Below are 12,309 nucleotides of genomic sequence, written 5' to 3'. Positions count from 1 at the left end.
GTACAATAGAAAAAGACTAGAGCGCAGAAAACTGCAGAAGGATACTTCTAACAGTAGCTACTGACAGAATTCATCCTGCCTTGGCAGATCCTGAAAAGAGGCAGGTCTTCCTTGATCCTGCAACTCACCAGAAGAAACTGCAGTTAATATGTCCAAACCATCAAGATTAGACTGAAGAATTATGAGAGATAATTAAGGTGAGGAGGATCACAGCTGTAAGAGCATCAAGTTCTAAGATCCTACTGAAGAAACATGCACTTCTTTAACTAGGTAGTGTTGCAATTTCTTTGAACAGTCCATGGGTTTTGCTGCATGTCTTCAGAGTCCACCACATATGAGGTTTCGGAGATCAACCAAATGCTTAGATGACAACATTTTTCGCTGGTTCTTGCATCTACTGACTCCACAATTCAGAGGCAATTTGGAATAGAAACTTTGAACTCCTCATCAGGATGTGTTTAAGAGCAAAAATTGCATCCTTTATCGAAAACAAGCATCACAGATTCCAAACATGTTCTAAAGTAGAAGAAAATGTATCACAAGGAGATCAGTTGTATATATAGGTGCATAATCTACATGCATATATGTCATTGTATCAGGGAACAACATTAACATGCTTGTCAATGAGGCCATGATCTATCAGTTGGTCTCACTCTCTCTTGAAGAGATTTTAAGTCTGGATTTGGAAAATTATTTGAAAGATGATAAACATTAATAATTCATAGAGATATGATAACATATGTGAGAGAAAATAAAGAGACACATAAAGTCTTAGTTTTGTTTTGTCATCACCATCCTCTGAAACTCTCTCACATCTCACAAGCCATAAGCCATATATATAAAGACTAACCTTTAAATAAAGTCAATTTCATAACACTCCACCACAAGGTAAAACCATTCAAGAAGTAAATACAAAGATAATGACACACTATTTTACAATTAATCTCCGAGGAGTAATAATAAATACTTTACTTAAACTTGAGACTTCCAAATAGCAGTGACAAGAATCTTTGACATGATTAGAAGAGCAAAGCAAAGTCGAGAATTCATTCTTTATATTACAGTATAGTCATCTTCAAGCAACAAAACCGAAGCAAATACCCAATATTATGCAATGCAATATGGAGGTATGCAAGATGAACTGTCAATTTAAACTGGGATTAGTCTGTGGTAGCTACAAAGAACATATGAATCTACATTAGGTGTATGTATTTAGGATGAGTATATGCATTCCATGTTACTAACCATTTTATGCTAAGTGCAATGTATTAGGCTTTTACCCCAAAAGCTCTTAATCACTGAATTACTTGTTATGATCCTAATTTTGCATCTTATACAATTTTCAGAATGTCCTCACTCAAATTCATGAATGATTGCTAGACCCTTTTTAATCATGGAACAATGATCTTGGTAGGGAAAACACTAGTACTGATGATTGCTATGAATTTGCAATTTTTTGTCATAAGTTTTCCTAATAGAATTTGCATTTGTATTTAAGTTATAAGTTCACTAGTCTTAGGTTGGATTCATGTTCTTTTACTTCTGAAATAGATCTATGATGCTTCTAATGGAATTTTAGGAAAGATTTTAAAGCAAAAAAAATCCAATAACATGCCAATTATATTTTTTTTAATGAGATTTAGGCTTCCTTGGCTTTATAAAATCTAAAAAAAAAAACATTAAAAAAAATTCAATTTTCAAAAGAGTGTAGGAAAAATATGGCATCATCAAAAACTACTTAATTGAGGGTTATCAAATGAAAAATCTTATATCCAAAACCTCAAATTAATAGATGAATATCATAGGGTTTGCTTTCATGCTGTATGGAAGCTGGTCACTTGAAACAAATCTTGAAGGCATCATCATGAAATTTGATACATGAAGTAGAATAAGATGTGAACTTGACTGATTAATTTCTTTAGAGAGAGATATCAATGAAAATGATTGAACAATTAACATTATCAAGGAACCTAACTCATTCTTAAACTCCCAATCCTGTCAATTTCAGAACTACTGTAAATTTGCCACATATTTACTGATGGGGTTTCTTCTATGGGCTACTCTTTAGAATTAGTATAACAAATATGGGAGTTAAAGGAAGGCTAAACCCTTATTTAAGATGCTTATAAACAATCATAAATAGACGTGATGGAAGAACATAGGAAATTATTGAGAGTAATAAACATGCATGTAAGAGATTAGCTTAGGAGTAGAGAGGAGAAAAGAAAGGGAAAAGCTACACCAATTACAGCATCGGCATGTTTTGCAACAGTAGCCTGTAAGAGAATATTCTAACCAAGAGGGAGAAATCAGAAAGAAACAGCGACCTCGGAAGGGAAATCCAATAGTTCCATCGCTGGCCCATAAACAGGTACTACAAGCACATAATTAATACCATCTACTAACTTGAGCCACAGGCGTATGTCTCTTCTCTCTCCAAAAAGTTTGGAATCAGTCCGGCCTTAGAGATGGAGCAAACAGGTCATGAGAGCAATGCATAAGTGAGAAGAAGGTGAAGGAAAGCTTACTTTCTTGAAGCTTCTTGGAACTGCATGCATGGCCGCTGGATTGAACTCAAAACGAGTTGTACCTTCCTTGATTCAATGGTCTGCTGCAGAGCGGCAGCGGCAGCGGCTGCTCGCATGTCCATGTCGAACACTTGAGCGGATCAGGCAAATCCCATAAAAACCGCCATTTTTTCTGGGGAGAACTATAGACACAGCACCCAAAACGTCAAAGAGCAAAAGAAGAAGCTGATGAGGAAGGAGTTGAAAGAGTGTCCATACGGATTTGGCTTTATTAAATCGATTGAACTTGAAGTTATTCGAAAGTTTACGCAATTGCCAATAGATGAGGAAGATTGCGCATGGTACAAGACACTTAATCCCAGACGAGGCACATTAAGTAACAAGGAAATCATTAAAGATCATGCAGAGGTCTCATCTTTTTTGTAGGGTTCCGCTACGGCCTGTGTTGGTGGGGGAAGAATTGAGTGCCCGCCATGAAGGCGCTCAGCGGGGTCGCGTATGGGTCGAGCAGTTCAGTGGCTCCAGCAGTGGCAGTAATGACCGGGTGCCCGGCAGTAATAACAGCAGCAGCGACGGCCGCAGGAGAGGAAGAGCCTTCGCCATGGTTGAGCTGATAACGAGATGACGACGGGGATGGGTACTCGGTGTCGGCGCCGTGATCATACAGTATGCCCCTGAACACATGCCCGCCGATGCTCACGGCGGTTTGGTACGCGTACTCGTCGTCTGCTTCGTCCACGGGGCTCACGCGCACACACCGGAACACGGCCTCCGCGCTCACTTCCGGGGGTAAGCTGTCGGAGTCGAGACTTCCTCCTGCCATATTGAGTCAAGTAAACAGCGCATTCTTCCGTCTCGTGTTCTATGAAGAAGGAAAGAGAACGTCGAACGTGTGGTGTTTGATGGGTGCAGCAGAAAGAATGGATCACGCAAAGGATTCTGCGAACAGTGGAGCAGATAACAACAACAGCGTTTGGGACTGCGTAGGAGTGGTAGGAAAATGTAGTACCATACGTGGTGGTGGTTGCCATGGCAGTTGGTAGTCCGGCGAAGGCCATGATCTCCCTCGGCCTCTTGGAAGTATCGCCACCGCCACCGCTGCCGCCGCTTACCTCGCCCGCAGCTCGGCCCTCCCCGCGATGGCTGTCGTCGTGCTGCACCAAGCCGCCGAGTTGCTGCTGGCGCTCGCGGCGCTTGGTGGCGGGGACCCAGGTGCTCTTGACGTGGGTGGGGCACTGGAAGCCGCGGCTCTTGCAGCAGGTCCGGCACCTCAGGTGTGCGCAATCCTTCTTGGCCTGGTTGCCGCAGTCCTGGCAACTCACCCCGCCGCTGCCACCGCCCGGGCCTCCTCGCATCGGCCTCCCCGCAAGCGACGGCAGATCATCAGGGAGTCCGGCGGAGGAATACAACTGGTCCTCCCGCTGGATCTGGTGATGCTGCCACAGCTCGAAGCCTCGGGTGTAAGCGACGTCCTCGCTCCTGCTTCCGCGACCGCCGTAAAGGAAGAAGCTCTCCGAAGGAGGGATCACCCCTTGCTGATCTCCGCGATGTTGCTGGCTGCCACCGCCACCTCCGAGAAGGAATTCCGCCATATCTACTCCTCCACTCGATTAGTTACACCCGATCCATGACATCTCATCTCCTCTTGCTTGCAATCTTGGGGGAAGCGTGACAGCGATTATAGGAGGGAGGAAAGAAGGCGCAAGAATGGTTACTGGCAGCGCTGCTGCACTCTTTCTTCTTCTTAGGCCGCTGCTTTTTGGTCACTGCAGGCGCAAAGACGTAGCAGCCGAAGCAGGAAGGGGAGCAGTCGATGATGCCGTCTTCTTCTCTCTCTCTCTCTCTCTCTCTCTCTCTCTCTTGCTTCTCTTCTTCGAGTCTTCCGTTTCTTGAATTACGAAATGAAACAATAGTTTAAGGGGACGGATCGCAGCCGGTGCTGCAACGCCGCCATGGAGACGGCTGTGCTGTGCCCTCCTCGATTCCTCATTTACTGCTCGCCACCTTCTCTTCTATTTCCAGCTTCCTCCACTTTCCCCAATCCCCATACCCTTCTTTCTCTCTCTCTCTCTCTCTCTCTCTCTCTCTCCGCTTGTGATAATTACTGCTCTTAAACATTAGAAACTCTCTAAAGTCTCACGCGTCTCATTATTTAGAAGGGAAGAAAACAACGGGTAACCAACGCACACAAAAACAGGAATTCTCATCATTCTATCTATGGACGGCCTTAAATGAGCCACGTGGCAGAGATCGCGACGTTGGCTCGTGGTTTTTCATTTTGACCTTCAACCCCGCTGCCCTTGCGTGACAGCTCGTCCTCACTTTTACCGTCGTCCCGCCCTGCCTCCTCCTATCCCCCCTGTTCACGGAGGAGAAAGACAAGCAGAGTCTCCAGTTACTTGGCCAGCCACGCATCTGCAAATCTAGCGATCTATGCATGCCGAATCCCAGTTGACAGATTGGATATGGTAGTTGGTGGACGAAGGCATCTCCTGCAGGCTTCAACTTGTTTTAGTAGCTTCAATCAGTGAACAAGGCACAGATCGTTGCGTCCGCAAGAGGACTTCATCCCAAACGAAAAGCAGGTGGATAACACCATCATCATGCTTAAATCTCATCATGAAATATCATGGCAGGGAAAAGTCATGCTACTGATCATTTCTAGCTCGATCCCCACAGGTTACTTACATTAAAGGACTTATAACCAAAGGCCGATCAACCTTGAAGAAGATGTTGATATGAAGGAAGAGATGAGCAGCGTCTGTTATATGTTAATCTGACATGGAGGCATGTGGAGATTTGTCAGCAACTTCAAGGACAGCGTATGGCTTGAAGAAGACAAGTCGGCTGAGGAATGAATGGTCCTGTGACAGCTGTGCATGGAGGGACGAGCTACTTCGTTCCTGGATTATGAATGCCACCTTGCCCCTACCAGACTACACTCACTCTTCCGTGGACGACTTGTTGCTCTCACCACCACCTCCTCTGGCTTGCAGACACCTTGTGTCTCGAGAGCCACTGTGTTCGCTTACCTCTACCGTCGAGTATCGATCATCACGAAGATCGGCTCGCATTAATCATGTCTCAGTTCTCACATCGTCGATGCTGATACGACGGAACTGTATCGTTCATTTAGAACGGTACTCAACACCCAAGCGGAGCCACCTTACGAATGATACGTTGCTACTCAATAATTGTGTACTCGTCTTCTCTCTCTCTCTCTCTCTCTCTCTCTCTCTCTCTCTCTCGTCCTCGAGCCATGTGCTTCCTCCCCCCCTGTTTCAACCTTTTCTCTCCCTCTCTCTCTCTCTCTCTCTCTGTCTGTCGTCTCTGTGTCACATGTTGGCCGGAGAAGAATAGAGAAGAAGAGGGGATTCGGAGGACGCAGATCCCTATATCTAACGAACAGTATATTGGGATCATGAGCAGGAAGAACCTGTGAGCAGGAGAGCCGCGGCTTTGAAAGGCGTGCGCGGTAACGAAGGGTGCTCAAGAGGAGGAAAAGTTCGCTGTCGAACATTAATTATACGTGGCTACGTCGCATGTGAAGCCCATTACATGGTGGCAAAGTGGTGCAGCAACCTGGACGCGAGTTTTCACACAACCAACGGGGCGGATTTGGCTAGGATCCGACATCCGATACCCGTACCCGATCATGCACGAAATGTCTTATCAACAGCATGCGTCACCCGTTCAGGTGATAGCTGTAATCTGCATCGCTATTCGATGTATCGAACCACTTTACCTGAAAATAACAGCTGTTGTCCTGTTTTCTCGCTCGCTATCAATAGTTTACAGTAGGAGTGACTGTATCAAATTAGATCCGTGTCGTCATGAAAGATATGATTTTGATATATAGTCAACGCAATAATTACAACATATGCGACTTCAGAGTATTTTCCAACCTCTCTCTCTCTCTCTCTCTCTTTTAATTGCGTCAATGTCTCTCGTAATTCACAAATAACAACAATATATATATGAGATAATTGTCATGGATTCCTTCCCTTGTGGAGTAGAGGGGGTGTGCATGCACCTTTCCCATGCCATTAACAAGACAACAATGCAATATAATAGTCTCGATATATAAAAGACCACAATACGTAGCATAATAGATAGATAGATAGATAGATAGATAGATAGATGGCATTTGGACCCCCACCATCACATGTAGTAAGTATACTTTCTCCTTTCTACGTGACAGTAGTCGCCATAATTATATTCATCCATGGATTATATTCTCTAATCTTGTTGGGCACTCATCAGATCTTCCTTGTCTCCACTGGATCCGCCTTGTCTCCTTCTAACCCAGCATGACATAAATACTCCCATGGACTTGGTGCATGTTGAAATCACTGCATCGCTCCGAGCAAGATTCTAAACTTAAGAACTGAACATTTATAATTGATCCCTGTGATGAAGAGTAGTTGAATCTTACGTCGCTTACAATAGTAATTGTGATGCTAAGAAACAATGAAAGAAAAAGTTCTTGTCGAATAAGATGATGGACTAAGCATCACTAGCATCAAATGCAAGAGAGGATGGAGGTCCAAAGGACAAAGTATTGCCTAGGTTGGAAGAGTACATGTAGGAAGGGCCTAAACAATTGGGAGGCCACAATGAACATTGAACAAGAAGGCATGTGACTCTTTATAAAGGAAGTGATGGCCACTATGCTTTATGATTCCTTCTTTCCTTAGTATTGTCCGAATTATTTGAGGCCATGGCACACCCACTTTCAGACCTAAAGATTCTGAAGCTTAGATTAGGAGTCATTTCAAATTTACCTACCTTCTTAAAAGTAAATAGGAAATGGCAGCACCCTAAGGAACCTACAAGCACAAGCACATGATTAGGTTTCTACTACATGGCCAAAGTGGCTTAGCATCTTTTCCTCTTCCTCACATCATCTACATTCCTTGGCAACTTGGATGTTGGATCTTGTCAAGAGCTACATTGGTGGGATTTGTTGGTTGCTGTTCTGTCATTCAGTTTATATGTATTTGTCATGTCAACCTTTTTTAGGGGACACCTTCATCAGTAATTTAAGAAAACAATAAAAAGAAAGAGAGTTTCTCAAATCAGGTTTCCAATTTTCCTAGCTTGGATTGCATTATTAGAAAATTTAGACCTGGTTAGTTTAGGCTCATAAGACAGTCTAATTAGCAGATTCAAAAACCAATTAGTTTCGCCTGTGTTCATTTACATCAATTTAAGTGCCAAATGATCAAGATTAGTTTTAAAGTAGATGTTCAAATTAGATTGCAACCTAGAGATCAACATTTGAGTCATAGGTGTAATGTGAGAGAAGCTTCAGGTTACTGTCTCATTCATCCTGATCCATTCTGAACCATCGAGTCCATGCACCATGCAAGACAATCTAAGTGTGCCATCCAGTCCATTGCAACAACTTAGAATTGGATCAAGCCCAGCTTGAATTGGTTCCAAATAATGACATGATATATATAAATATAAAACTCAATGAAGCTCAAGAGGCAGGACATTCTCTCTCTCTCTCTCTCACTCTGGATATATGCAGGTGAAAAACATGGTGGAAAACAAGTCTAGCTAACAGATATCTTGTGGAATTCAAACAACCCCAATCTGAACTTCATACTGAAAAGTCGAGGTTTGATTGGAAGATATTGACTGTCAGGATAAGGGTTCACATGGAAGGTGAGAGGGGACTATTTCTCTTGGAACTTGTAGAGACTTTTGAAGCTGATACTATTGGCACTGTTTCTAAACGCTGGATGTTTGGTCAAAGCCATCACGAGCGGAGAAAAGATATTAGGCAACATATGCAATGACTTGGGATTCTGTGATGCATATGGAAGACCAGTCTTGAATCCCCGTATCTACTTTGCACCATAAAGCTCGAATCATCTATGTCAGCTTACTCAGTGCAAATCTACAGAAGCTAATTTAGACTTTGTGAACTTTAAACGAACAGTCTGATTTTGGCTGGCGGAAGCTTTCTCGGTCCATAGGTTTTCTGGAGAGTGGAAGCGTTGACTACTTCAGATGGGTTTTCCAAAGACTTAGGGTTTGGAAAGAACTAATTAGAAGCATGTAGAAAAGTGTTGCATTGAATCCTCTAACATCGACTCAGCCAATATCGATCATTGAAGAGTTTTTCCTTCGATCATCGTATTTGTTACATGATTTCAATTGTGTATCGAACTCGATCATCATCAGTGTCCTGCAATCCACAGACGCAGGGACCAGGAAGAGGAGCTCATCCATTACCCCATTCTCGAGGTTTTCCTCTCGAGCATTTCCTATGCCTATCTCCATCATCACCGACCTTTCAGAAGCGCCACCACTTCCTTCATCGTCGGTCGGTTCTCGGGGTTGATATCGGCGCACCGCAAGGCGATAACCACCGCATCCTGTAGCTCGTCTTGCTTGAACCTTCCGCCGAGCCGAGGGTCTGCAATGCGGTCCCATGCACCGTTCGCCGCCAGGGGCGATGCCCACTGCACGATGTCGCGCATGACGCCGCCGGACAGCTTCTCGATGGGCTTCCTCGCGCTCACGATCTCGAGCAATAGGATGCCGAAGCTGTACACGTCGCAGCTCTCGGAGACCTTCCCAAGCATGGCGTACTCCGGTGCAAGGTAGCCTAGGGTTCCCTTCACCCTCGTCGTCATGTGGCTCACTCCCTCCGGTATCAACTTCGCGAACCCGAAATCGGCAACCTTGGGGCAGAAGTCTGCGTCGAGGAGCACGTTGCTGGCCTTGATGTCCCTGTGTATGATATGAGGGCTTGCCTCGTGGTGCAAGTACCTGAGAGAAAGCATATCAGGACATGCTCACACTCATCGTAAGAAGACGAATCAGATCATATCTCAGATCCGGCTTACGCTAGTCCTTCGGCGGCTCCGATGGCGATCCGCATCCTCGTCCGCCAATCAAGCAGCACTTCGGCAGAACGACGGCCATGGAGATGGCAGTGGAGGCTGTTGTTTGGCATGTAGTCGTAGACGATCAGCCTCTCCTTTCTGCCTGCAGAGAATCCTCTAAGGCTCAAAAGATTCTCGTGTCTCACCCTTGCAAGAATCTCGACTTCGATGGCGAATTCCATCTCCGCCTTGGCTGTCATGGCTTTGAGCCGCTTCACGGCAATCTACATGACTTATTCCGCATCGGAAGTAAGCAAAAACTGGTTTCTAAGCCATGACAAATTGTGGAAGGATGGCAAGCCACTTACCTCTACTCCTTTGCTAGTTCTACCCCAGTAGACAGCACCAAAGCCGCCTTCTCCGAGCTTGTTCCCTTGGTGAAAGTTCTCCGTGGCATGGATCAGCTCCCTCAACCTATAGGTTCGCCAAGGATGGCCATGGCTCTCATTCGATCTGAAAAGAACCAGTTAGAATCAGAAAAATCTCGCCACAAAGTATAGTAATAATAGAAATATATAACAGGCGCAGTACCTCCGTGAGGCCTCCTGTTCGCCAAGTGAGAAGCAGCAAAGGCAACTCTGAAGCATCTAGCCCTTAGGAGTTCAAGAAGATGAAGCCCTTGGAATCCTAAGAAGATGAGGAGCAGAGCAAAAGCTAGGCTACACTAAGGACAATTTCATTTGCCAGCTCAAGGCACTTCGAACTCATATAGAGAACCTTGCTTCCGTATCGTCAAACTCTTCAGTACTCTTTGTTAGTCTACATTTCTGGATCTAACGCAGCATATGATTTGCTCGACAGATTCAAAGAAAGTTTGCCGTACTCGTCTACGACGCGGTCTGACACCCTTTTTTCCCTGCACGACTACCTCCTCGATACTGACTACATCCTATTAATCTTAATACTTCGTATGGTTGTGACACAGAACATTGAACAGGTCATACATAGAATGATGCGTCCAGTTTTGTTCCAAGTCAACAGTCCAAGATCAAATATTCACGGCACAGATTTCTTCAGACTTCTCCTTCCTTGACTTTGTCGCTTCTGGGAAATCCCTAACCGTTAGTTGCTAATCGACGCACTTCTTCAAGTTTGGAGAATGGCAAGTCTAACTTTGGTGCTACAGTTGTACATAAATCAAGAGTTTTATCTAGCATTTGAGCATGCAAAATGAATGGATGCAGTTCCACTCCTGTTTGCTAGTGAAGTTTGATCCAATAACATGGGGTCCAAACTCCAAAGCCCCCGCTGTTTAGCATGTAGGCAGCCTGTTTCGTTGAGTCAACATCGTCTGAGCCGCGTCCACCGAAGCAAACGAGGGATGAGATGGACGGTTCCAAATGAAATTGGTGGGATCAACGATTAGGATGTGAAGTATCAAACGTGTTCCGTCATGGACCCACCGTTCCTCCAGCTACTTCCGTTTACTCATCCTTTTAAGTAGGCCAAGACGTTGAATGAGGTCGCTCGATTTAGTGGGCCCGAGGACGATGCATCGAATGACCAATCGAAACGAGGCCGGTGGGTATGTCCCAAAATTAAACGTTATCGTCGCCCTAAATTTAAAGAACCCAAACGCCTTCCCCGTCTTTTCGGCGATCCCTCTTCTCCTTCCGGATCCCTCATCCCATGGCCACCACCTTTCCGTCTCCGCCGACGCTCCTGCCGGTGAAGATCCAGCTCCCCCGGACGATCGCCGCCACCGCGAGGGTCGCGGCGGTGCCCTCGCCGCCCGGTGACGCGAAGCGGCGCTGGTGGGCGCCGCCGTCTCGCACGGCCCCGCGGGAGGTCCCCGTCTCGGAGGAGCCGGATGCGACGGCAGAGGGAGAGTCCGCGGCCGCGGCAGCGGGCAGATCGAGGCTGACGGCGGAGAAGGCGAGGGTGCTGAGGCGGGAGATGAGGGCGACGGAGAGCTGGCACGACGCCATGTACCGCTCCGCCATCGCTTCCCGACTTGCTTCCCCCGATCAGATCTAGACTCTTCGCTCCCATCCCCTCCCGTCCCTCGTCGTTCCGCCTCGTTCAGAAACCCCACGAATGGGCTTTTGGATTTCTCTCTCCTTTTACCTTTTTTTGGGTGTGTAAAAAGGATTATCGCAGGTGGGAGGGACGTAATATATGTGAATCTGCTACTACTTGTCTTCAAAATGCGTGCTAATTACCTTGAAGTTAATCTATTGGAATTGTCTGAGACAATGCTATTTGAGCTCGCAGCCGATGCTAACAAGTGTTGTTCTTGGTGATTAAGGATCATCAATATCAACATTTTCTAAACTTTAATTATTAATGGATAAAGAGAGAGAGGGATTGAGTGTGAGATGACGTGGATGGAAAGCGGAAGGAGTGCTGCGTGTCGTCATATTTGAGTGGGCTGTGCTGGTTCGTGATTGAGAGGGAGGGTGACTTCAGCGTACATGCAGAGCTGGATGGCTCATCTTAATAAATGGATTAGGATGTTCTCACGGTCAGAATAAAGCTGATGATGATATATATATGTATAATATGAAGCCTCTAAGTCAATAGGCCTATCCATAAATATATGGGCCATTAAATCCATGGATCCTCCCTCCCTTCGAATCTCCATTATACCATTTTTACGACATTTTTATTATGTTTATTATTTTTATTTCTAATTTCCGGTTCTGTTTGCCTCGCGAAGCATTTCGATCAGCGACGGGAACCGATCTCATCGTCCTCCTATGGCGATAGGCTCTACGCCGCCTCGACGGCGTCCTCCTCTCCGCCCCTCCCCTCCGCTCCCCGCCTTAAGCCTTCTTCCATGACGCGGTCGCCTACTCCCTCTTCGATCGCGTCTTCGCGCTTGCCCTCGCTCCCGACTGAAGCGGCCGTCGGCCGCACCGGAAGAGCCAGATCGGCAC

At 45.7% G+C, this 12,309-nt stretch overlaps 2 protein-coding genes across 2 annotated transcripts; both read right to left on the bottom strand.

The window, feature by feature from the left end:
• Positions 1–2,764: 2,764 nt before the first annotated feature.
• Positions 2,765–4,611, bottom strand: LOC135678345 (protein SHORT INTERNODES 1-like). The gene is made up of 2 exons (XM_065191042.1): positions 3,538–4,611; positions 2,765–3,344 (listed from the first exon to the last, which is right to left on the bottom strand). Exons 1-2 carry the CDS (start codon positions 4,118–4,120, stop codon positions 2,962–2,964), a joined length of 966 nt encoding a protein of 321 aa, XP_065047114.1. The 5' UTR covers positions 4,121–4,611; the 3' UTR covers positions 2,765–2,961.
• Positions 4,612–8,646: 4,035 nt separating this feature from the next.
• On the bottom strand, positions 8,647–10,284 carry LOC135679860 (PTI1-like tyrosine-protein kinase At3g15890). Its single transcript, XM_065193841.1, has 4 exons — positions 9,962–10,284; positions 9,739–9,883; positions 9,392–9,654; positions 8,647–9,314 (listed from the first exon to the last, which is right to left on the bottom strand). Exons 1-4 carry the CDS (start codon positions 10,015–10,017, stop codon positions 8,825–8,827), a joined length of 954 nt encoding a protein of 317 aa, XP_065049913.1. The 5' UTR covers positions 10,018–10,284; the 3' UTR covers positions 8,647–8,824.
• Positions 10,285–12,309: the final 2,025 nt, after the last annotated feature.

This window comes from Musa acuminata, chromosome BXJ1-7 (genome assembly GCF_036884655.1).
Source record: "Musa acuminata AAA Group cultivar baxijiao chromosome BXJ1-7, Cavendish_Baxijiao_AAA, whole genome shotgun sequence".
NCBI lineage: Eukaryota > Viridiplantae > Streptophyta > Magnoliopsida > Zingiberales > Musaceae > Musa > Musa acuminata.
Note: the sequence above shows the minus strand (reverse complement) of the source record. Positions and strands in the feature narration are given on the sequence as shown.